This window comes from Corylus avellana, chromosome 4, assembly GCF_965113065.1.
Source record: "Corylus avellana chromosome 4, dhCorAvel1.hap1.2, whole genome shotgun sequence".
In the NCBI taxonomy this organism is placed as follows: domain Eukaryota; kingdom Viridiplantae; phylum Streptophyta; class Magnoliopsida; order Fagales; family Betulaceae; genus Corylus; species Corylus avellana.
In genome coordinates, this window is record NC_142493.1 from 30,006,789 (window position 1) to 30,033,692 (window position 26,904).

The 26,904-nt window shown below is 36.7% G+C and overlaps 1 protein-coding gene across 3 annotated transcripts in view; it reads right to left on the reverse strand.

The window, feature by feature from the left end:
• Nucleotides 1–1,045: 1,045 nt before the first annotated feature.
• The window catches only part of LOC132177722 (uncharacterized), a 28,847-nt gene continuing 2,988 nt past the window's right edge, over nucleotides 1,046–26,904 (reverse strand). For 2 of the 3 annotated variants that reach the window (XM_088515199.1, XM_059590161.2), the window contains exons 7-25: nucleotides 24,004–24,055; nucleotides 20,728–20,793; nucleotides 18,346–18,494; nucleotides 16,030–16,100; nucleotides 15,696–15,890; nucleotides 15,508–15,546; nucleotides 14,586–14,693; nucleotides 9,665–9,754; nucleotides 9,411–9,486; nucleotides 8,689–8,785; nucleotides 8,537–8,606; nucleotides 8,271–8,447; nucleotides 8,063–8,185; nucleotides 6,749–6,832; nucleotides 5,245–5,429; nucleotides 4,896–5,034; nucleotides 4,757–4,816; nucleotides 3,500–3,571; nucleotides 1,046–1,515 (exon numbers count right to left, since the gene is read on the reverse strand). In XM_088515199.1, coding sequence (XP_088371325.1) covers nucleotides 1,402–1,515; nucleotides 3,500–3,571; nucleotides 4,757–4,816; nucleotides 4,896–5,034; nucleotides 5,245–5,429; nucleotides 6,749–6,832; nucleotides 8,063–8,185; nucleotides 8,271–8,447; nucleotides 8,537–8,606; nucleotides 8,689–8,785; nucleotides 9,411–9,486; nucleotides 9,665–9,754; nucleotides 14,586–14,693; nucleotides 15,508–15,546; nucleotides 15,696–15,890; nucleotides 16,030–16,100; nucleotides 18,346–18,494; nucleotides 20,728–20,793; nucleotides 24,004–24,055 — 1,967 coding nt within the window. In that variant the 3' untranslated portion in view covers nucleotides 1,046–1,401. The remainder of the gene's footprint in view (nucleotides 1,516–3,499; nucleotides 3,572–4,756; nucleotides 4,817–4,895; nucleotides 5,035–5,244; nucleotides 5,430–6,748; nucleotides 6,833–8,062; nucleotides 8,186–8,270; nucleotides 8,448–8,536; nucleotides 8,607–8,688; nucleotides 8,786–9,410; nucleotides 9,487–9,664; nucleotides 9,755–14,585; nucleotides 14,694–15,507; nucleotides 15,547–15,695; nucleotides 15,891–16,029; nucleotides 16,101–18,345; nucleotides 18,495–20,727; nucleotides 20,794–24,003; nucleotides 24,056–26,904) is intronic. The other variant, XM_088515200.1, reaches the window with a different exon arrangement.

Here is a 26,904-nt window from a genome sequence, read left to right on the forward strand (position 1 = left end):
TCTTGTATGATACCTTTACTAGTATTTTGCTATCAATACTCCATTTACAACAAACTTTTTCATTTCCTTAATTTCCTTCACTTAAAACTTTATTTCCCCATCATATGCACCAACTCTAACTAATTCCCATTTGATATCTACATAATCTTATCCTCAAAAAAAGGAGAACTTTCATGTCTCAAGTCATTTCTAGTGCGCCATATGCAGCCCCCAAAAAAACAAAAAAAAAAAAAACAAATGCAAGTTTTTACGAAATTTATGGTGCTAATTAATTGTATTTTGGCAAAAAAATAACCAAATAAATAAGCCTCACGTTGTATATATATTACTAGTGGAGGTGGCACGTGCAATGCACGTGCTTGGTTTTCTGTGTTATGTATCACTATAATTGTTAACATTATAATTGATATGTATATATTATATTATAAAATATATTTAATTTCTAAATTATTGAACAAATATTTATTAAATTTTCTAAACAAATAAAGTAAAATTATAAATTAAGTAAATATGATATTAAAAATGAGTTAATTTGCGTAGTAGAGATATGTTGTTACTTCAAATCAAAGGGTATATATATATATATATATATATATATATATATATATATATAGCACATTCATGCTTATGGTTTTTATCTCAACCAACTTATAGGTACATAAAATTGTAATTTGATCAAATGTTTCCTTATTATAATGCATCATAGGCCTTGAAAAGCTATAAAGTTTAAAATAAATCATGTTACCATAAATAGCAAAAATTTAAAAGTATGCATGTATGAATTATCACCATAATAGTATATCAACTTTTATATTTTCCTTTCAACAATCCTTATAACTTGAACATAAATATTACCAAAAGCATGCCACCATCAAATTATGCAACTAACTTAATCCAACCAAACTATTAGAGCATTTAACACTCTCCAATCACACGCCGGCACATGTCAAAAGCTGTAAAAAGAACCGACAGAATTATGTCTTTTAACATTTTTTCTAATTTAAAAGCATCTTACACTAGCACAATCATGATATGGGATTGAGGCTGTTCAAAATTATTGAATACCTTATCATTAAAAAAATAATAAAAACAAAAATTGTGTAATCTTAACACTATCAGACATGGCACTACTAATGCTGGAAAATTTGAATGGAAAAAGAGCCGGGACGGGAGGGGGGGGGGGAGGAGGGTGTTATTCTTTATACTCTATAGAACAGCTGCACTACATGACATTACAAAACAAGGCCTCTCTCTCATCCGCTTAAAAAGGATGAAGAAGAAATTTCCTCCTAGGAATACATCAAATACTACCAGGCCCCAGAAAAAAGGGGAAAAAAAAAATTTTGAAACAGACTCGGGGCTTTTCTTCCACAAGAATAAATTAATGGAACACCTGTAAAATTAGTCTCCGAAACCAAATGGTGATTTTCTCCTACTTCCACCTTCTCCATACTGTTCATTCCATTTCCTCAGCTCATTCATGCTTGTAGCATCATAGGCAACTGATGGCCCAACCTATACAGCAGAATGAGACACAAATTAATGTTTCAGCAATGATACTGCCTTGTACACAATAGAAATTATTATTATTCATTTTACAGAAAACAAATTGATGCTGAAATGAATGGTACAATAAAAATCGACAAATGGCGAAATGGCAGCATATTCAATAAGAAGAGCTCCGTCATTTTAAGAATATTCATAGGCAAAACGTGAATAGAAAAATAAATCAGACTGCAATTTAATCTTGAAGGAAAGATCTACTCCGAAAGATCATACAAAGAAGAGTTTTTGATTTAGTAATTTGAGCAAATATGACAACCACTATACGGAGATTTGCTTCAACACACACTCACAGCTGGGCTCTTAGGCTTGGCATGAGAATTCACAAAGTGATTCCTCAATTCTACACTTAAACCTTCAAAAAGTCCTCCAGAACCAGTGGACAAAAAGGCAGATTCTGCAGGTAAGCAGAAGGGGGAAGAGTCCAAATGATAGAAGATACCTTTATTTCTCTCATTGTCTCCTTAAAAGCAAGTGAAAAATTTCCAGCCATACCCTATCACCTCGCTTAAACTATTCTCAACCCTTTTTTGCAATCAGCAGAAAAATCAAACTAAGATAAGATCATACAACAAAACCATTAACAAGAAGACGGTCCACACCTAGTGCACTTGACATGCACATAATGCTAGTTGTGATTTATCTGCTTTCCAATTATCATGCAATCCAGCAAACAATCTGACCTGAAGTTCATAATTAATACAAAAAAGAAAAGCTACCTTTGGCAGTACGATACAAGAGTTCAGAATAATTATAGACATAAGAAGGAGCCAGGTAATGCTTTGAACAATTGGGATAGTGACAGGCAAGGAGATCATCCAAAAGGTAAACTAGAGAATCAACATGCAAATCATTTAAAAAGTTTGCCATTCTCTATTGCTGCTCAGATAAAGGCTAGTAATGGTGCTACCACAGTAAATACTTTACTTGAAGATAAATGATGTTGCAAATACATTCCTTGCTAATTATCCCAACTCAAGCTAAAGAAACTTATTGAGAACGGCTGTCAGTCCTAAATCATTGAGGTTTCTTTCTACAATAGATTGGTTTCGTTTCTATATTTTATTTGTTGCAGTTTATGAGTGAAAGCTATTTGGAGTAGTCCGTCTGTCCTTGAATCGTAGACCTTAACCACAAAGTAAATCCTTTCTTTGATTTGGCACCGGGTATCCAGAGCTTCGCTCCGACTAATCCCAGGGGTGCACAGGCCCTCGGTAAGGAGTTTCCCACAAGTGCACCTCGGTTAATTCAAGGGGCGAACCACAAAGTAAATCCTCTCAACCCACTTTGAGAGTATCATCCATCTTAGCACTTGCTTTTTTGGGATTCACCTCAGTAATTACGTCCAGTTCCTAACCAACCATATTCCTTCCATACAACAGGATTCTGTGAAACCCAGATAGGGATTTTAACTATAGTGCTTCCTCTGATTTCAGAAACTCAATGGTTTGGTTTCTCTGTGAATGTAAATGCTTTCTTAGCGTCATCTATATAATTGCAACATCATATTTTTTGGCAAATTGCACACACACTCCATGAGTTTTGAACTCACAACTTGTTCTTCACAAGGGAAGGAAGCACCATTTCAACTAGAGCTTATTGGCAATGAACTTCATACAATTAGACCAAGTAGAACAACTTCTGAAAGATACTCAAGAGCATGATTTAGATCTGAGATGCATACCGTGATGAATATATTTTGTTTCTCTTTGAACAGAAATTTAAAAATAAATAATAATAATCTTTATGCGTTAAACTGAAAACTATCCATATAACAACTATAATGACAACAGTAACAGTAATAATGATACTTATAACAAGAACAATAATCATAATAATCACTTATAAAAAAAAATAATCATAATAGTCATACAAATAACAACAACAATAATATTAATAGTAATAATGTTCAAATTTTAAATTTTAAATTTCCCACCTTGGCTTTTGACTGAATAAAGTCATCCAAACCAAGTGATCTTAAGACTGGAGCTACATCATTTTTACCTCCCTGCAAAAAAATTAAAACAAATTTCAAAAGTGGACAAAGAAAATTATAAAAAAATTTAACATATTGGAAGTGACACAGAACATAAGCAGCATAAGGTAACAGGAACTTTTGTAGGAAATGGGTAAACTTTTCTGATTATGGATTCACAATTGACTAAATGGTAATTCAAACAACTAGATGGAACCAATGACAGTGTTGTTTGAGGGGCTTCACAAGTCATATTGGTCTAAGGGTGGACGGAGTTTAAGACCATCTTTTGAGAAAACATAACCAAAGCACAAATTATAAGGAACTATTATTCATATTCAATAGAGATGCAAAAATAGTGAAATGGAGGGGAAGGGCGGAGAAAAAGATTGGGAGAAGGAACAATGTGATTTATCTGATTACATCTTTCATTAGTAAGTTACACGTGCAACTAGCGGCTATTGAACCCATGATCACACCCTCCATCATGTTCTTACAAGGGGAAGAGATGCCATTTGAAGTAGAGTGCATTCTAATTAGGTTTTGTGGAAAGATTATTCCAATGCATCATGGTATAGTACACGCACCCCCAATAGATAGAAACACAAACTTTTCATCACATCTATCCCATTTCAAACTTCACAAAGATAAGATAATATCAGAGAGCTCTGACTCAAATTGTACTTTCCCATAAAAATGGGTCGGAGGGTAAAGTTTTGAGTGGGTGCATGGAACTTATCAATTAAAAAATAATTATTATTAAATGATAAGGTTAAATTCTGACTACACAAGAGCAAAAGACAGAAACATAAGGAAAACAAACAAGTTTGATTAGAGTTTGGGCACAGGCTAAAGAACCCATACCCATCTTAGAGAGAGGAAGAAAGAAAGAATGAAAGAAATTTGGATGAATATTCCATATATACTTTGAGGCCAACCAGAGCAAAATAATCAATTGTGTCATAAACTCAGTATATTGTACCACAAATTCACTAAGCGTATTATTGGTCTTCAGAAGCAACTAAAACATGATATTCTTCACAAAACCCAACTTATCAATGAAAATTTATCTTTCACTGACAGAGATTCATGACTCATGCATTTCTAATTCGCAAGATTCATCCCAGCATTAGGTGTAGCTTGCCCCACAGATGGATGGAAATGAGAACTTGGTTAAATCTTAAAAACTTACTCAAGATAACATCTAAAGGCACATACCTTCTTTTCTTCCTCTAAAAGTTCTTGGACAGGTCTATATGATGCAGCAATACAGAGATTCTGTGGTAAAAACATGAAGAAAAGGCATGAACATCCAAAATTTTGGAATTTCTGAATGAAAATTAAAAAGGTGCATTACCTTCAAATCACTACCGGAGTATCCCTCTGTTGCGTAAGCAAGTTTGTCAAACTGAAAATCGGGTTCTAGATTCTCTTGCGAAAGAAAAATTCTCAAAATCTTCATACGATTTTCAGCATCTGGTAAGTCCACATATATCCTAAATGGTGTGCAAACATAAATCACTTAGCAACTCGTTTATTTTTTACTACTTCCCAAACACCAGGGTCTTTAGCACAAATGCGTTAGCCAATAAAGCATGTGTGGCTCATATGCAGTGCACAGGAATTATTTTGATCCACAAATAACAGAACAACTAGCCATCTATAGTCCTTCAATCTCAAACGGCATTTTTACAGAGCAATCTTACCTTCTTGGTAAGCGACGAATGACAGCATCATCAAGGTCAAAAGGCCGATTTGTGGCACCTAGAATGAGGATTCTTTGGCTGTCTTTCGACCTCAATCCATCCCAAGCCGCCATGAACTCGTTTCTCATTCTTCTAGTCGCCTCATGCTCAAAGGAACCACCACGAGCACCAAGCAGACTGTCAACCTACGACACAAAATGTAATATCTAAAGGAAACAAAAAAGAAAGATATTGAACAGATTATTACTGAACCATTATCTGGAAAAATCTACCTACAGTAGATTTTAAAAAGTCAAATTGATTGCATACAGTAGATATGGGAAACAGTACAAGATTGAAAAAAATATATATGCAGGCTATGCAGCTACCAGAAAGCCCCCCCCCCCCCCCCCCCCTTTTTTTTATGAAATACCAGAAAGCATTTTATAGGGCACTTTTGTCCATCTCAAGTACTTAGGTTGGTTCGACATTACTCCCTCATCTGTTTCTTTATGGAAGATTCTTCATTTTCCCTTCTGATATTTTGTTAATGATGATGATTCCCAATATTCCAAATTTTCCAAAAAGTAAGAGCTTTGATACATAATTAGTATTTTTGAAACTTCAAAAAAATAAATTACATATATCTTATGATTTTGCATTATTTTTGCTGTCAGCCATGTCAGCAAAATTACCAATATCTGTTTCAAACATGTGTTACATAATGTTTTTTTGATAAGTACATGTGTTACATAATGTTAATTTCTTGTTTAAAGAAAACTTCTGCAATATGATCGAAAGGTGAAGGAATGGGGCATAGTGTTTGTGACATGAAAGAAATACTGAGACCAGGAACGGAGCCAAAGCTTGGGATGGGTAGGGGCCAAGGGCCAAAAATTTTAGTAGGTAGGGGTTAATAGGCCAAAAAAAAAAAAAATCTACCTTATAATTTTTTTTTACCTTATAAAATTTTTTTTCCTTAGGTTGGGGGGGCCATGGCCTACACTAGGCACCCCCAAGCTCCGTCCCTGACTGAGACTATATAAAATATCACAAAACAAAGATATTGAAACACTTTTTTTACAACTAATAAAGTTAAAAAGCTATGTCATGTGGAAGATGGTGCCCTCTTGCCTTTTGTGATGCATTTGGTGGAAAAGAAACAATCGAAGTTTCGAGGACCAAGAGAGTACGTTGGAGTAGCTTAAGTCCTTTTTTTATTCTCTTTATACTTGGACAGCTCCGTTTTTAGCTCTTTTGGTGATTAGTTTTAATGATTTTCTTGTTTTTTTTTTTTTTCCTTTCTAATTAGGCGTTTCTCTTGTATACTTTTTATGTACTAGATTGCGCTTTGTGCTTTTAATAGTATTTCGGTTACTTATCAAAAAAAAAAAAGCTCTATCAAGTGGATGTTTGTAAGACCCCCACCAAAGATTTCATTGAGCGCTAGTGTCAGATGAGGCCACAGGTGCATTCAAAGAACATTACAGTCCGTTTCCTGCATGATTTCATAAGGGAAACTCACCTCATCAACAAATATAATGACAGGAGCGAGCTTGCTGGCAAAGGAGAAGAGAGCCTTGGTAAGCTTTTCAGCATCTCCAAACCACTGTATCAGAAAAATTAAAGACGTGTAAATATCTTTCATGCATAATGGACAGATATACCAATAGATACAAAAAAATCCTAAAACATGCAAACCATGAAAAAGAAAAAAGTGTCAAACCTTCTTATCCCATACCAAAAGCGAATTATATAATCAAACATGTAAAGCAAGAAATAGTTTAGCTCATGCAATAATAGGTTTTATAACCAGAGATACTGAGCATCCAAAAAAAATTACAGGAAAGAGTTATCAGTCTTGTCATTGTCATGCTAGTACAAATCTATTTCCAGATGCACAATTGTGCATTTCATCTACATACAACTGGAAATCTCAGATAATTTGTTCACACAACTTCAAGAAACCAGTCCAGCTAGTATGTATTACTCAATCTACAACTTAAAAGCAACAGTATCACCAAGAAAGCTAGTAATCATAATTTTAATAAAAAAAAAAAAAAAAACCACGAATAATTATTACCATGACACTGGGACAATCACACATTCACACCCTACCTACGGGCGCCAAAAGACTTATTGCTGATATAAAGTGTGTAGATGAGAGAGACCAGAAAAGAACACAGCCTTGCTTAAGTAATATACTCAAGGCTGTGCCTGGAAAGTTAAAAATTATAATAAGGAAGAGAAATATTAGAGAAACTGTAAAAGAAAAGAAAAGTGATATTCTATAGTTCTATTAAAGTGCAACGATTGTGTCCCATTGGACACATCCTTAATGAATCGCTTACTTCAAAAAAAAAAAAAAAAGAGTATTATTGTTATCAATGCCGACCTTGCCGCTGTCGATGTTGTTGTCATCATCTTGACCTCTTTTTTCTTTGATAGGGTTTGAAGTCAAAGTTGTTATTACCTTTATAAAATAAAGGGGTAAAAAAAAAAAAAAAAAAAGGCCAAGTAATATTTAACCTCTTATGTCCAGTCAAAGTCAAGAAATGCCTCTGGTTTAGGCAACATGAACTCCAACAGGCACAACACAGAGATTAAAGACGGGCAGAAATTTTTATTAGAGATTTCATTCATTGAAGGAGGTGCCTTTATTTTTTCATTTATTGCTACCCCTTCACCCACCACAAGAACAGCTAAAACAGCCGAGACAAAAGGCATAGAGCATAGCAATGAAATAGAACATGAATACCATAAATTTTATGAAGCATGCCTAGTGTCTTGATCCTAAAGAATCTAGTATAATCGATCCAGAAAGCCCTTTCCTGCATACCTTTGATGTAAGAGTCGAACCAGTTATGCTGATAAAGTTTGCCCCCGCTTCTGTTGCAAGAGCCTTCGCAAGGAGAGTTTTCCCAGTTCCAGGAGGCCCAAAAAGTAATATTCCTTTGCAAGGCTGAGAAAAACATTTGGAAAATCACATAATGAAAATGCATACTACCAGCCCTGATCAAAATGCATACAAGGCACAAAATCAATACCCGCAACAAGTTTCCATGAGAAAACAGCTCTGGTCTCCTCATTGGAAGAATGACAAGTTCATTTAGTGCCTGCTTCACATCTTCCAAAGCACCTATATCCTCAAACTTGACACCAATTTCACCAGGGGGTACCACTGCTGAAATAAAGTTGCTCTCATATTCATCCTTTGCAATGTTCTGTCAAAGTTTGTACGTCAGAGATATACATGACATACAAAGCCTCTAATATTTCTTTTTTCATATTGAATGTGAATGACGAAACATGCCTTCAAACTTTGTGAGGGCTTTCGAGATATAGCTTCTTGCTCCTTCAACCTCAAAATTGATATTTCAAGGCTTCACACACATAAGAACAACCGTTAGCTTCAAGGTTGCATCAAACCTTAATGATTTTTAGTGAAAGAAAGAATGCATATACCTTTCACGTGGTAGATACAATCTTTCCCCCTTTATCGATGGAAGCAGACAGTTCGACAAGTAATGATTTTTAGCCCAGCCAACAACTTTCTCGGCTTCTGCAAACAAAGATTATAATGATGATCTTCAGACATAACTGGATCTCAATTGACAACAAGACATCAGTGACAATTCTGCATGTGAAACTATCCTGCGAGCTAAATTACAAGCCTTACAAACACTGACTGCAGATAACATCTACATTTTCTAAACTTGGACAGTTTGGTCATACACTGAGGGAGTTAACAAATGCCAAGCTAGCCTCCAAGCATAAATTTGCAAGTACGTAGCAGGCATGGAGACAATAAAACACTGTTTCTATTTATCCTTCCCCCATTTCCTTATCTTTTTCTTTGGGGAAAGGGGGCAGGGGTAGGGATAGGGGGGCAATTAAAGTCCACGTCAAGGAACAAAACTCTATAACACCATCCACGGTGAAGACCGCCTTCCTTCATCAAGATAGTGCTGCATCTGATTCTAATATGTAAAGTTCATCTCTCAAACTATCTTTTACTGTCTTACCGCGTATCCATCTACTATTGATACATGAGCACTCTCATGGTGTAAATGGAGAAAACTTTCAGTATTTGACATCAACCAGATGATACTTGCAAATAGGAATATAACACTGCAGTTTCTTAATAAACGGCAACTACAAAAGGTATGTCCATTCTAGTTTCTTACTTCTTTTTGTCAATATCACACCATCTGTATTTACATGCAATAGGTCCATGCATGACAGCTCATGTTCTTCAAGAACCTGCATACGCAACATCAGCAGTCAATCACACAGGTCCAATAGGTTAAATATCCAAAAACCTTAGGCACTACAAAATTAAATAATTCAGAAGTGAAATAGAGTCCATCAAAAATTACAAGTAAATATATATCCAAAATGCCACCTTTCACTCAAAACAACTTTTTTACTAGCTCCATACCTTATGCAATTCATTCACATTGCTTCGTGTTATCACAATCCTCCTGTCTTCTTCAACCTGTTTATTGAATGTTCTAAGGAGATCCTCCTCCTGCAAGTAGCAGGAAAAAATGGAAAGATAACGATTTTGAGAACCACCATAAATTATATGTGTGACTTGAAAGAAACGGGTAGATAAAAAAGTTATAGTAACAGATGAGAGTTAGGAGCTGAAACATAAATAAGTCTAAATGGATGTCAAACATAAAAGCGTATAATTAAATAAAGCATCAATTGTGTCAATTGTGGTTTCACTTGTTGTATATACAAAACCCGGAGGGACAAATCAAGTTGTTTAGATATGTTTCATTTTCCAAGAAAAAATCATATCTTTCTATGACTGGAAGCCTTCTTTTTGTTTTTAACGAAGCAAAAATCTATGGAGTGGGAGGACTAAAGTACACAGACTAGGGTGGGCAAAAACACAAGCCCAACCCGCAAACCCCCCGCCCGGATTTTGGTTTTTTTTTTTTTGCGGAAACGGGTTGGATTTCTACCAACCCGTCCGGAAAAGGAAAAAACCCTAGACTCCTGTGACACCACACTAACTCATGCCGCTTCTAGCCTTCTTCTTCTTATTTCTCTGCAACTTCTTTTTTCATTTTCTTCTTCTTTTCTTCATCTTTATTCTTAATCTTCTTCTTCTTCCCTCTTCCCACCCCGCAAACCCAAAAAAAAAAAAAAAAAAAAAAAAACCATAGAACCCTCTATCTCTCTTTCTTTCCTCACATTGCACGCAGTCAAGAACAGATCTAGAGAGGATTTGAGAAACAAAGGAGAGAAGAGAAGAGAGGAAGAGAGACACTTGAGAGAAGAAGAAAAAGAAGGAGAACAAGAAAAGGGAGAGAAGAGAGGGGGAGCCGAGAGGAAGAGAGAGAGACGTAGGAGAGAGAAAAGGAAAGAAGAAGAAGAAGAATACCTGATCCAACCCGCCAAACCCGAATTACCCGCCCCGCCTCACAAATCCTGAGACCCGGCGGGTACTGTCCATTAAAGCCGGGTCACGGGTACCAATTTTACTACAAGGAACCTAGCTAAATAAAAAATAAAAAAAGTTGAAATGGTTCCACAAGGCTATACCAAGAAATAGCAAGCACTAAAAGATAACTAAATGCTTTTATTACAATTACAATGCTACCACATATTCCCTCCAAACTAGTTTCTCTTACCAAACTCCTATCATGATTACCAATTGCTCAAGATACAACAGGCAATTGGGAGTTAGATTCAGTACTGATTCAATACAGAAAAAAGATGAATTTCAGTCCTACACAACTTGCAGCATCTTCATCACATATTCCAAGTTGATTCATTTTTCCTTTGTTAGGCATGGAGGATCTCTGTGATTTAAGTTTTGTCAAAAATCTGTCGGTATCCTTTAAAAGGGAAGTGGAGAGATATCTGGAGAGACTAGAACTGGCACAAACGTAGGGGCCCGGGTTTGTTAATATGATATGTAACCCATGTCACAAGAAAAATTCCTGGAAGAGGGGACCGAAGGAGTGGGCTTTAATGATTTGGACCCTTTGTTGGGGTTAAAGGAGGAGTAAGCTTAAATTGGACCCACAAGATGGATAGGAAGAAGCCTAACAGTGCTGGGAAGAAAGAACTGGTGTCGCTCAAGGCTGAGGGGGAATGTAAGTGTTGAAGGCCAGACATTTTCAAAGAGCCTTGACAGGTCACAACCGACAGTCAGGGCTGCTTATCATCAACGATCTAAACTAACACCAATGGCAAAATGGAGTGATGGAAGGTGAGGTGGGTGGTGTAGCAAGTTCGAGTAAGGCTGGTAACAAAGTTGATTCTCCAGCACTACCTTGGCCAGAAGTTGCGCTTAGTGAATTTCAAGAGGGAGTTGAGGCCAGGGCTCCAGCAAGCTTGGATATTGCTCAGATGATTACAGAAGCAGACACCAAATGGGTCTAATACAGAAAACACCAAAGAAAAAACTATTGTTGGTGTTGAGGGAGTTATGCGGCAGGAGGGTGGGTCTTTGGTACAAAGGAATTCATTGGGCTCTGATTTTGATGTTGGATCAGAAGATAAGAAGGAAGGGAAAGGCTTGCAGGTGAACGAGTCTCTAGCAGTGTGTATGTATTCTAGGTCTTCCCAGGTTCCTTGGAGAATGGGGTGGGGGGAGGAAATTTTCAGGAGCAGACCTAAAAGGGGGTGAAAGCAAACTGTTTGAATAGAGGAGAGAGTGAATTTGAAAATGATCTGGATCTCCTGTGGGGATGTGAATCACCCTTATAGTTGTGGTGACTTACTATGATGAGGAAATTACAGGAAGTGAGCCGTGAATGTCCATGCACTTGCGGTACTTGAGGTACAGGGAGTGCATTATCAAGTGTCCTCGGATTGGGTAGTTGAAAGGATTAAAAGTTTCTATCATGCAGTGAGGATGACATTTGAGGGTTTCGAGGATCAAATGGTGGCTTTGATTGCTGTGATTGAAGCAAGTCGACATTAGAATTGTGTGGCTAGGGTTCCTGACTTATGTGTGATGTCTACTAACAGAGATCATGAATTATAGAGACTGGTTGGTTCAGTTAACTATGACATAAAGGGGGGTCATTCTAATAGAGTAAAAGATAACGGGAGGGGTGCAAATTGTTCATTATGAAAACTAAGATTGTATTATGGAATGTGAGAGGACTGAATGATAAAGAGAAAAGGTTGAGGATTAGAGGTCTTCACAGAGATTGGAAGGCAGATATTGTTTGCTTACGGGAGGCAAAATAAGAGTATATTTCTAGGCAGGTGATTCGAGAGGGGCTTCAGGCAGGATTAACAAGATTTTGTTAATGTGGGATAGGCAAGTGGTGGAGAAGATAGAGGATTGTGTAGGAAATTTTTTGGTAGTGTGTTCTTTTAGAAGTGTCATTGATAACGTTGAACGGGTGTTTGCAGGGGTGTATGGTCCAACTGATGATGTTGAAAGGAGGTATCTTTGGGAAGAATTGGTTGGCATCATGAGTTGGTGGGAGCTGTCGTGGTGTATTGAAGGTGATTTCAATGTTGTTCATTTTCCATGCGAAAAATCAGGTGAGTCCAGACAATCAACAGCTAATGTTGAAGTTTTCGGTGTTTATGTTGGACCAAGGACTCATGGACATCCCACTTGTAGGTGAGAATTTTGCTTGGTCTAATAATCATGATTTGCAGTCATGATCTAGAATTGACAAGTTTCTCTTATCTCTGAAATGGGAATAATCATTTCCTGATGTTTCTTAAAGCAGACTCCCTAGAATCCTGTCAGATCATTTTCCGTCGAAGTTGGACTGTAGTAAATCGGGCGGTGGGAGTAGGCATTTTAAATATGAAAATATGTGGTTAAAATCAGAGGGCTTTGTGGAACAAGTGAAAACATGGTGCCCGTCATATAGTTTTCAAGGATCTCCTACTTGGTGCAAGTTGAAGGCCTAAAGTCAGAAAAAAAGAAATGGAATAAGATGTTTGATAATGTAGGGAAGAAAAGGAAAGATGTTATGGGTGGTATCCAGGAGCCGGATTTTATTGCAGAGGGATGACCTTTAACAGAGGTGGAAAGATTGAGGAAGGAAGATATGTCTAAGCTATTGGAAAGATTTATCCTTTTTGAAGAAGTTGGAAGCAAAAGTCAAGGAACCTGTGGTTTAGAGATGGGGGTAAAAACAATAATTTTTCCATCGGGTGGCCAATTCTCATCGAAGAAATAACTCAATGGATTCTTTAGTTATCAATGGGTTTATAACTTCCGACTCCATAGAAATAAAGAAGCATATAGTGCATTATTATAAGATGTTGTATCATGAACAATTTAGTTGGCATCAAAATTGGATGGCCTTTCATTGCTTTCTTTCTGTCCCTCCTCTTATTCTTCCCCTTCTGCTGCTTTCTTTCCCCTTTTTTATCTGTCCTTTTTCCTTGTTTTGCAAGCCAGATCTGCTGCTGTCCACCACCCATGCACCCTTCCACCACCACTGCTAACCTCTCCCCCAACCCCTCCATCTTTTCCCCAAGCACAGCCTCCTTTGCACATGCATCCCACGCGTCTACCTCAGATCAACAGATCTATGACACTCCTGTATATGCCTACCTCTCTGGTTTCTTCTCTATTTCTTCTTCTTAGGTGCACACCTTTTTTTCATAGAAGGCTTTTCAACCAGACCGCCCCTCTCCTTTCTCACAACACCAAGCACCCTCGTGTGATGTTTCCAGTTCAAATCCCCTTGCAGTGGACATGCCTGCCAGATTCCTCGTGACCTTCCACATTGTGATGGCCAAGCCTACCTTGGGGCGCATCCACGTTCAATGCACCGCTCTCTACCCATACCGAGGCATCCTTCCCCTTGGCCCCAGTCGCTCCATGATGGACAAGTCTACCTTTGTTGTATCCAGGTCAACTTCGACTCTACTATGGGTTTCAAACCACGGCCCATTTATTTGGCCTTCAGGCCAAACCTGTTTTACTAGGCCTTAGGCCAATTTACTTCATCCTAGGACCTGTTGGTCTAATCCATTGTTTGGATCTGTTGGACCTAGACTTATCTGTTTGTACTTCTGCTTTTGCTTTGTAATATATTGATTTGCTTAGAAAAATTAATAATAACCTACGCAAACACATGAAAAACTCGCATTTTTGGAGGCCACCACAATCAGTTAATTTGCATCTTAAGGTCCACAAAAATAGTGAGGCCAAGTGTTCGCAAATAAAGTAAAAACTAAAAGAAAAATTAGGCCATGCTTGTTAAAATGTAGAATTAAACAGTAATATAATGAAAAGAAAGACCAAAAAACGGCAAGGAAGCTATGAGTAAGAATACATCATTATAGTACTTCTCAAGCATATTGCAATGACCATTTCATTTTCTAGGATGTTCAAGAATAAGTCAGACATTTACCTTGGGGGGGTGTATGCACAAAACATTATTGAAGAGCTTATATATTTCGTTATCATCAGATCTCTTTGTTGCCTTAAGACCCTCTGTAAGATGCTTTAAAGGGAGAGGCTGGAAAATACGATAAAGTCAAATTCAATGTAGCAATAGCTACAACAAATAATATACGAACTTAACAATAATAATAATAATAACAATAACAAAAATAATATAAGTAGTTCACAGTAAATAAACAGAATTTCTAACATGGTTTTTAAAGAGAATGTGGTGGAAATAAACCATCTAATATAATAAGACAATAAATAACAATGTTTGTGCAAATGGAAAGTCCCAAGTGACACAGCTATAAGCTTTACTATGTCAACACAACATGCCACCTACACCTAGTACTCCTGCTTGATTAAGTAGAACTTGGCTATGAGAGCACGAATTACTAAATCTGCCTCACTGGGGGCTAACGTGGGATCCGACTAGAGAAGTCATCTTTAGTCTTTTCTTTTTGGACACGATAGATATGATATATAGAAAGCCTACTTTCTAGTATTAATTAGCGGATTTGCTCTTTCTTTTCCTTCCTTTTCAGTTGGCTAATGGCTAATGCCTACCAGAGCAAATACTGAGTGATTAAGCGGGAAATTTGGCCATCAGATTCTGCATCCCAGCACAGCATTTCAGGCCAGATGCCCAAGACTGTACTTGTTTGTACTATCGGAAACCCTACACCCTTTAATACAAATGTTTAACAAATATCACCATAGGGTAAAGAAACATCCTTCAAATGTACTCAATGTCTGATTCCAGATGCTTGCGTGTGCACCAGAGTATTAATCTCAGCAACAATTAAACCATTTAATCAAGACCATAAAAGAGGTCAAATAGATAGGTTGTTGATTGCAGAGAGCTCTTAAAGATTAGCAAGCATTACCAGCTTAGCAAGACGCCCAAAATTTGGAAGTATCATCGTCTGTTGAACATCATAAAAAGAAAAAATATAAGAAACCATTGCCCACAAATCATTAGAAGGCTTTAAAAGGCAATAGATGTCCTCAAACACACGCACACAATTGCAAAAATATATAAACTGATAATCAACATTAAACTCATGAAGCTTACAAATTTCTCTTTCTCCTTCGACCCGGATTCAGCTTTGTTCTGCCCACAGATCAAAACAACCGGACCTGATAATAAGTCAAACATTTCCTGCACCTTATTCACAAACTCCTTACGTTTTGACTTGGGAACTGCCCTAGACAACCATTCAGAAGAGTCTGGAAAATAGACTATGAGGGGTTGCATGGATCTCAAAACCTGAAAACAAATTAAATAAGCCAACATGAAGTGGTTAGAAAGCATTGCCTGAAGCATTATCATTGAGTTAAATATAGCTTCTTCTCATTATTATTGTTCACATCAGACGGAAGATGTCAAATTCATCTTCACATTATACCTCACATAAAGCCTCTATTGCAACATAGCAATCTTCTGCCTTAGTGTCAAGATCATGCTCTATCTCCTTAACTGTAAGTGTACAAAACTTGTCAATTTCTTTATAAAGAAAAGGGCAAATACACAGGCTAACGCAGACACAGACAAATCAGAAGGTTAACATCTCTGAGCATACCTGCTGCTAAAAATTAAAAAAATAAATAAACCAGAATTAAAAACCATACCTTTTTGGCGAATTAATTCTTGAACGAACACAATGAGAGGAAAAAAATTAACATACAACATACGCATAAATCCTAAACTAATGTTACAATGCAGATATATACAAGTTGCATAGAAAAATAATTCAGGTGATACTCAGCACGAAACTAGGACAAAAGCAGACTACTTAAGCCTTGGCAACTCAAAGCATGGCATCTTTGCAAATTAGCAGCTACAACAGATAATTGCGTGAAAAACAGGCACAATTACTACTATAAGAAAAGCAGTTCAAAAGACAAGATCAAAGAATGAAAGAGACATTCAGAAATTCAATTACAACTGAAGCTGACAGATTAAGGGCTAGTCGATGGGTTGATGGTATAATTCCCACTTCAAAGTTGACCATCATCCGTAGAACAAATTACTCCACGAACTAAGAGGGATAAAAGCAATCCTCTCTCATATATCAGAGGACTAAGAACTACAAGAGAAAACATCGACCCACACAAAACAACATATTGCAAACTAATACAACAATTGTTTTACATGGACCTTTGTACAAACGGAATAACAAATAATACCTGTAATGCAATAGTCAATTGTTAAACCTCAGATTATCTTCTGTCAAAGAAACAGACCAAACGACCGCCCTATTTTAAATAAGAGAGGATCCAAACCGTCAAAAAATCAATGCACAGGGAAAAGTACTAGTGCAGTGATGGTATTAGAAACCACAACTACTTGGGGCCTGTTTGGGATTGCGTTTAAGGAGCCTAAAAATGCGTTTAACACTCAAAAAGTCCGTTTGAAAAAAAAAAAAAAAAGCATTCATTTGGTAAAAAAATTAAAAGCGCTTCTAAGAGTCCAAAAAACTTAAAAATGTCCAAAACGCAGTTTTGGCAAAAGCTTTAAAATGAAGCTTTTGCCAAAAAACGTTTTTTGACTTAAAAGCTCTAATTTTTTTTCTTTTTTTTCTTTTTTTGATAGGTAATAAGGAGTTTTATTAAAGAAAGAAAAAGAGAAGAAAAGAAAAAAACCCTAAATATACAAGAAAAAACCCCGAGGCTCACCCACAAACCCACCCAAAAACCCTAAAAATACCCAGAAAAGCCCGACCCTCAAAACCCACACGGATCTCTACAACACAATGGTCTTGCCCATCCTTGTCCGGGATGACTCGCTAACACTTCCGTAATTAATAAAGCATTATAGATTTAACAGCTCTCTCTCTTGCCCTTAGACCTAGGTTGCGCAACCATTTTTCCCCTTAGAAAATTCTCTACCACCTCCTCTACCTCCTCGGTGGACAGCTCCCCATCGCGTGTTCCCTTATTCACCTGAAGAAAAAGCTCTTCTATTTGCTTCAAGGCCACCATATTTGGTATCTTTATTCCTTCCCTCAAACGCTCAAGCATCCCTATTTGGGTATCGGTCAGGCCATACTCAACAGTTGTGGTGTCAAAGGTGCAAATACCCAAAGAAGAGGCCCCTACAACAGCACTCTTTGGCTCCCAAACAGCTCAAGCATCCCTATTTGACTTAAAAGTCTATTTCTCAAACGCAATCTCAAACAAGCTCTTAGTATGCTGAACTCATATCATTTAGCTTCCTCCAGGAAAATAGTAAGTGCTCAAGTGTATTTTTTTTGCATCGATTTTATTATTTTTAGTAAATAAATAATTAATTAAAAATAATAGACAACCGAAGCACAGAGGACACGTAAATATCTATCCAAGAATTACAATCTAAAATTCATACAATAAAGAGAATCCAAAAAGGGGGGGCAGGAAGAAGTGGAAGTTACACTGCCTGCAGCAGCCATGGAAATATGCTTTTTTTTCCATATTTGCAATCTACTTTTCATCAGTTTGATGAATTCGATTAGTCAAAGTTTTGCATTACCAATCATTTAATCATATCCATTAGTCAACAGAACCAAAATGGTTCCCGCTAAACAAAACAGGTATAAAACATGAGCATCTTATCTACACACTGAAATCAAATAAATGTAAAAGACACAACAATATTAGACATTCAAACACATCAAAACTGCAACTTCATCCACATTGAATTGAACTATATTTTTCAGCCAAAGGAAAAGAATTGAAAAAAGTACCATCTATCCAATAAATTGGAGGTTTTATAGGCTCTTTGAGTTTATCCTCCTCTCCTTCGGTAGCATTTTTTTCATCAATATCCAAAATGACAGCAACTCGATCACCTTCCACCTCATATACCTCTCCACGTTGACCATTTGATAAAGGCCTGAAAAAGATGCCAAGCTTTGATTAATGACTAAGAAAATTGGATATTATGAATATACTTATAATAAGAATACAAACATTTGAATATTGCTTAATTCTGCTGCCTAAAATGAATAACCCACATTTATGATAATATATATAACAGCTCAAAAAATAAAACATAAACAGAAAAAGAAGCAAAGGCTATCTATCAAGTTTCAACAATAACAATACTATATTTGCATGTGCGAATGTAGTTATATCCCCACCATATAAGTATTCATTCTTTTCAAGATTCGTTGTATCAATCTATCTGAAATGCAATCATAACTACATCCCGTATCAACATCCACACTTAAATAAAAGTATTGTTCTGCTATGCAACATGTCAATAACCCCACAAATTATGATTTTACACTTAAAAAAGCTCATTTAAGATGTCACTATTTATAGAAGGAGAGTATTAACACATATCAGAATTGCCATATGCATAAATATCATGTGGGAAAAAGGAATGATGACGGCCAACACCGCAAACCCTTTTAAGAGTCAACATATCAGAAATTTAATCAAAATACCAAAATGTGCAATACAAAAATAATGCAATTATAATCTACTTATCAGATAGAAATAGATCAGAAAATGAAGCCAATATGCAACCACTCAAGTAAAAACATTAGCATAAGTTTTTTTTTTATAGGTAAGCAAAGAAATAAAAAAATTAATTAAAAAATTAAAATTAAAATTAAAAATAAATAAAAGCACAAGGCACCCATAAGCATACAGGAAGTATACAAAGGGTACCAAAACAGAAAAAACAAAAAACAAAGAAAACACCAACAAAAACCCAAAAGACAGAAGAAACACCAAAAGCCCCACAACAGAAACCTAAAAACCAGCAAAAAAAAACCCTGGAAAAACATTAGCATAAGTATACATAAAGTTTATCTACTATTCTGATTTTCAATCTTCAGGTTCCAACCAGCTAGATGCTAAAGGTTCCATCAAGTACATGACTAAGTCTCTTTATGCTGCTTCCACATATGTCCCATTGAGCCATTACTTCATTTACATACCCAAGATATAAATTTTTGACATTTAGATGTCAAAGCATTTCGCTGAACATATGCCTTTGAAAGAACATCAACCACAGATATCACTTTTCTCATAGCACAACAAAGATGATCCAGCAGGAAACGAAATATAGTAAGATAGCTCTCAATTCAAAACACAGCCAGTCAGCTATTTAAAATAAAAAATAAAAAATAAAAAATGCAGGATCGCTTCATTATAATCCAGTAAAATATATTAAAATCTACTGTCGTCCATCAACAACTCCAACAGAATCAACCCTCAATAAAAGCTGTAGTAAATTGCCCAGGATATAGCTGCCACCATCTTGGTGCAGTAACACTGAAGTGACAGCTACTGCACTTAACATTATGCTTTGTTTTTTTTTCTTTTACGTATTCTAAATCCAGAAAACAGGTAGAATTTGTACAAAAGCAATGAATACCTACTTATTAAGTACTAATTAAATCTTTAAACTGAAGCCTGCTTATTAAGCTCTTGAGGTATTCTGAAGTATTCTACTTCTACAATGCTGCTTTTTGACTATAATGACTTATCAAAAACAAAAGAAAGTCTCTTTCTGCAGCTTCAAGAAAGCTTAGTTTGCTACTTTCTGTTGAATTTGTGTTGTTGTGGAAACCAGTGAGCATGTGTTGTTGTGGAAACGAGTGAGCAAAAGTACCAATTATCACAAGGTGATTTGAACAGACTAAAAAAATCAGGAACACCTCTTCTTCCCTTTTTTTTCCTTTTTGAGGAGTTTAAAAAAACTTAGGGAACTGTAAGACCAATCCCAGATAGAACGTAGTAAAAATGGAAAGGAAATTTTGAAAACAACAAAAAAAAAAGTATTACCGTGACTATTTAGATAGTCAGTAAATTTTAGGGTTTAAGGAAGGCACTGTACTACAAATAACAGACTACAAAATATATTTTTTGATAAGTGACTACAAAATATATAACAATTTACTAACTACAGATGCACACAAATAGCACAAGAGTTTAAATTTTAGAGCAAATGTAATCACTGGCTAACAGCTAACGACCATGGAAGAGACAAGGAACCGGCTTAGAACCTCGCAAAGAAAAACCATTGACCCAAGCAGTTTCAAGAAAATGCCAAGAGTAGAGGGGCGGCATCCAAGAGTTTTTCTTCTATACATTGGGATGACTTACCAACCCACCTGCCACGAATAATGGTATAAGCATTTGTCAGACCATCAGATGTTGGTATCTTCCCCAATATGACCCTGTTATGCATTATATACTCTGATGTCAGGTGAGGGTGAAGTCACAGTTCACGGGGCGAAGAGATCATGCTAAAGGGTTTCAAAAGATAGATGACAAATATGACCCTTCCATACAGCATGCTTGTCATTTGTCACAAAATTAAAGTCCAACCAATTAGTAGCATAGCACTCTCTTATTTCCACATGTAGGCTAAATCTCCTAAGACCGATGTGCTACCAATTACATGCCCCTCGAAAACCAATTCTAACCACACATTCAAAATTTGGAACTAACTTATGGTAGCACTCAAACTAATAATAACTCAGAATTAAGCACACTCCTACAGACAAGCAGCCGAGGGTAAAATCATGAAAAACAAAAAAAGAAAGAAATGAACAAAATTATAGAACAGAAATTGCACAAAGTGGCACAAACATTGATCATTAATGATAATGCAGCATCAAACAATTGAGCAACTGCAAAAGGTTATTGAAATCCAAATTATAACATACATTAAAAGGTTCAAATTCCATCCAAAAAACAAATCCTTGGGTTGAACTTGAAACTAATTACACTTTCATTACTTACTTTGCCAGCCAAGAGTGAAACTAATCCTTGAGACGACAGATTGTCTACTTCTTCACTATGACATACTAGAGAATTGTGGTCTTTAGTGTTTGGAGCTGTTTGGAGTTTCATGGGCTAACCGTTGCTCATTTATTGGCGTCTTGCAAGAGACAGTTGAAAAACATTGTGGTGGCAAAATTTGGAAGATATTCTGTATCATGCAGTCTATTTGTCGAGAGAGGAACACAAAGAAATTTGAGGGGTGTAGAATACCTATACTTTTTTTTTGATAGGTAGAAACCTATTCTGACATTGAAATTTCCATTTTTGTGCTCTCTCTTTGACTGGACATTTGACTACAAGTTGCTTTTCTCACCAAATTTGGGGAGTTTTGGGATCTTCTGAATTTTAGATGTTACATTTTTATTTTTGGGTTTTTTCTCTTGTATTGCACGTGAGAGGGTTGCACCCCTATACTTTCCATGTACTAGGGTTGAGAAAAAGACCTTTTTTTTTGTTTGATAAGTAATTACTGTATATCTCAAAAAGCGCAAGCGCCTATACACAAAAAGTATACAAGGAAACCAGAGTAAACCCACAAAAACCCACAAGAAACCTATGAATCACCGAACCACCCATAAAGACCTTAATCAAGGTATCTAAAAGATGCTTTCATCGTTTATGTTCTTTTCTCTTTCTGAGGGCAGGAGAAGCAGGTTAGCGGCCCCACTCCAACATGTTTCTTATCTTTGTTATCCCAATTTTTTTAATTATTTGATATTGGAAAATGTGTCTACATACTAGAGCATCATTTATTCTGATATCTAAAAAAAGGTTAAAAGCTGACAGTCTATGAAAACACTTCTCTTTGTTGGTGCTTCACATTCATTTAAATTACACGGGCCTCATGCTCTCCACAACAAAGGAGCTCTCCTAAGCTGATCAAAGCCTTGTGTTTCATTACAACTGCTCACCAGGGATCTATTATACCATATGATTACAAAGGTGCAAGTGCTGCTTAAAAGCCAAGCAGACATAGGATACAGGAGATCCTCCCCAAAAGCTCAAGGCAAAGGAGAAGGATGTCAGTTTTACGTTTGATCAAAAGGAGCCAAGGGGCATCTCGAGCAGTGTATATGGGTAAGGTGAGTGTATATGGTTGCAGCCACAATGGAGGCGTTGGTCCAAGGAGAAGAGTTGACAGAGTTTGTTAAATCATCGAGGGTTAATAGCAAGGATTTTATATCACAAAGGTGTTCTAATAGGTATGGCTAGTATTTGGCGTTGGCGGAATATGGGGGTGGTGGACAGAGAGGCTTTATTGCAGTTTCGAAGGGTGTAAAAGGCAAGGCTAGAGAAGTTGTGCCGCCGAGCTGAGGGGATAAAAGTTTTGTTTTCATAACAGCCTCTCAATGGCTTGCAGTCGAATGCCTTGAGCGGCTCTTCTTCAGTGTCAAAGGGCAAGGCTCTGGTCGAAGGAGTTGGCCGAAGGTCTTATGCAAAGATTTGAAGTGGGACAGGGCAAAAGCAGGGCCACGAGTATTTGCAAATGACACCTTGATAGTTTGAGGGGGAAATCCACATCATGAATTTTATTTGTGTGGCTTGTTCTTATGCTTTGAAATTGTATCCAGTTTCAACTTAATCAGGCTAAATCAGACTTGGTTCCCATGGGTAATGTCAAGAGTGTTGGACTTTGGGCTACAGGGTTTCTTCTTTGCTGTTGAAGTATCTTGATCTTCTGCAAGGGGCTTCTTTTAAGGCCAAAACTATTTGGGATGGCGTTGTTGAGAAGATCAAGTACCACTTGGCAAGCTAAAAGATGATGTACTTGTCTAAGGTGGAAGGATTACTTTGATTAAGAGCATCATACCCAATTTGCCTACTTATTTCTTGTCTATCTTTCCCCTCCCTACCGGTGTTGTAGAGGCGTTACACTGAGATTTATTTATACGGTGGGGTCGATGAAATGTTCAAATTTTACCTGGTAAGTTGGTCCAAGGTTTGTTCTCCGATCTCCAAGGGAGAGTTGAGGATCCGAAACTAGCTTCTGTTCGACCGTGCTCTTTTAGGGAAGTGGCTATGTTGTTATGTGCATGAGAGATTCTAAATATGCCAGCTTGTGGGATGGGTAGTGTTCAAATGAGGTTCATGGGTCGTATGTGGTGGGGTAATGGAAAAATATAAGGAGGGTCTTGGGGGTGTTTCTAGTCAAAGTGCAGCAGTATGGGATAGGACAATGTGGCAATCTTCAAAATTACAAAAGTGTGGAAGAAGGCTTCGTCTTGCCTAATGTAGTGTCTTTGGATGGAAAGAAATAATCGAGAGGACGGTGGTGTAAAGTCGCTTTTCTTCAATACTCTAGCACTGGACAACTGCTTTTGACTACCTTAATATGTCTAGCTTTCATGATTTTCTTGATCTTTTTTCATTTTCTAGCTAGGTGTATCTCTTGTATACTTCATGTGTACTTGAGTTGCGCTTATGCGCTTTTTTTAATGATATTTTAATTACTTATCAAAAAAGAAAAAATTTATCCATTCAATGTATAGAACAATCACCAAATAGATTCTAAAATTAGTTCTACTATTTCAATTTAAGATTAACCTATTAAACCTTAAATGCTAAAATGAAGAAAACGCGGAGAAGAATCAAATTATGACCTGTTATCAGCTTCAATGCATACAGAAGCCCCAATGTATTTCACCCGATCACCTGGAAAAAATCAACAAGCAATAAAGTAATTAATTAATGCGATCCAAAAAGACCATGAGCTTTAATAAGAAGAGGTAATAATAATTTTGAAACTGTAGAAAGCATATAATAGCTCGATGCAACACCAAAAACACCATGAGCAATCAATACACATCAGCATTGGCACCGCCACTTTCAAGACAGGCACACAATCAAGAGTGGTTCTTCACTCACCACTCAAACATTCGAACACATCTACTTATACCAATATTACAAGCTCCATGTTCACAGCAACCTACGCTTTCACAAACACATCCTCCGCATACACATTTAAATGTGAGAGAAAAAGTAAGTATTGGAATGTTCAAATGCTCGGATGATGGATAACTTGAGCACTCAACAAACGAGATTCTAACTTATTGTATTGCTTGAAATGCGCACCAAACCAAAAGGAAAAGGCATGTGTAAGGGATAATAGACTTCCTCCATTGATACAAACATAAGTCTTTCCTCTATACTAAAATATAATAGCAGCACACTGAACAAAATATATGTATATATAAAACCTGGGTAGAAATTGTGGTAAGTATAAAATTTCCTCTTTTTTTGTGGGTAAGATGTGGAAACGAATCTCGGTAACTGAAAAAGTGAAGCATTTAGTTATCAAAAAGGGATCTGGCTGAAAAGCACTAGCAAAGATAACTATCAATGCACTAGTTAAACAGATTTTGTTTTGAAAAATCATCAGATCCAACAGCATGAACTTGCAGGCTGCCTTAGATATGCAAGTCTTGCAGTCCCTCTTCAATTTCCAATTTATAGCAGTTGTGCACAATAACCCATTAATATGCATAACAGAACCATTCCTAATCGATTATCTATTTCTAGCAACAAGCTTCCTAAGCCAAGGAGATAAAAGCTAGATAAGAAATATCAAACCTTTTTTTTATCCAGAAAGAAATACAAGATATCCAAGGAAAACAGGAACAACGGAAAGGTAAAAGATACTAGCACAAACACAAATACATCCCATATAACATAAATATAAGCACCAAGATATGCATATAGACATACATACTATACACATGTATGTGCATATGTTTGTGAATCCCATTTTTTTTTAGGATGCATATATGTATAGCTATGCATGTGGATAGATACATCCATACACATAAACACCTCATCTATGCATGTAGATATGTGTGTGCATGTATGAAACTAATCTGGGGGAAAAGTGTCTACCTACAAGTCACATTAATCACAAACGTCTGCAAGAAAGCAACAGGTTGGTTTGGCAAAATTTTAACAACACCTTCTCAATTTCCAAACACTGAAAGCACTTCTCAAACAAATGTAGCCCCCACCACTAACACACTTCTTAAAACAAACCACAAAACAATTTTCAAAAAAACAAAACACAAGCTCATTTTTTCAGATGTGGAAGCTGCCTTGTTACATATAAAAAAAATAAAAACTAAGAGGTGGAGGTTGGCCTTCATGGCCGAAGGCTGGCAGACCCGTGTGGCTACCACCAATATTGCTAGCAGCCCCATAGTGGCCACCAAATCTGCATGGCGGCCACCACGATCTGTCTGGTCATCCTCCAGTGACCACCAAATCCACCATCCCAGGGTCGCCAGATCTGTCAGTGGCTTCCACCGTCATATCTGCGTGGCAACCATTGCGGTAGCTGCTGATCTATTGGACGACCTCCACTAGAGACTATCTCCAGCAAGCATAATTTTATTTTACTTTTTTATTTCATGAGAATGAGCTACAAATATATAACATATTATTTTTTTTGATGAATATATATATATATATATATATATACACATCTTAACTGCATGGTTGCAATGAAGTGGATCTCAAACAAACTAAAAGGTAAACTTTAAATATCAATCAAGTCAACCTGTTTTTTTTTATGAGTGAAGTAATTCATAAAAAGTGCAAGGGCCGCAATCCCCAAGTACACAGAAGTATACCAAAGAAAGACACCCAACAAGTCAAGAAAGAGAAAAAAAAAAAGCACAAAAATCCACAAAGCTATAGATATTGAGAAGGGTATTATAGCAGAGGTCCACTCAAAGAGGATTTATGAAAATGAAGTTGTAGATCCAAACTCATCTTCTCACAATCATTGAAACTTCAAATAATCCTTTCTCTCCAAATGCACCACATTAAAAAACAAGGGACAACATTCTAAAGTATATTAATATCATTCTGATTGACCCTTCCTTCCCAACAAACCAAAAGATCCACTACTTGTCTAGGCATAACCCACTCTATTCCAAACATCCAGAAGACCATATTTCACAAATCTCTCGCAACATCACAATGAAGAAGGAGATGATACAGAGTTCCCCCACTCATTTTACACATACAACACAAACCTATCACTATGATGTGATGCTTGCGAAGATTATCCAAGATAAGGATTTTCCTATGGAAACTGTCCAAGTGAAAAAAGCCATCCTCAAAGAAATCTTAGTCCTCCAAGTGCTCTACTCATTGAAGAGACAAAGATCTCACCCAAATTGAACCTAGTTATCCCCCTCTCTCTCCCTGTAATAAACTCTCTTTTCTTTTTCTTTAGGTGGTAACATTAACAAACAGAGGAAGGGAGAGCTACAGCAATATATCATATCATTCAGCAGGGCAAGACCAAAATAAGCTTCCAGTATGAGAGAGATTTAGTCAAGTTATAATACTAGATTATCACAGCCAGCCTTCATTAGGGTCTTAGTGCCAAATCCCATATGCATGCACAGAGTATTGGTTTGCACTACGAGCAGCACCCACCTTTGACAAATCTATAAATATTTATGTGTTTAGTGTTTGTGTCAAATATCATATTTTTAATCCCCCAC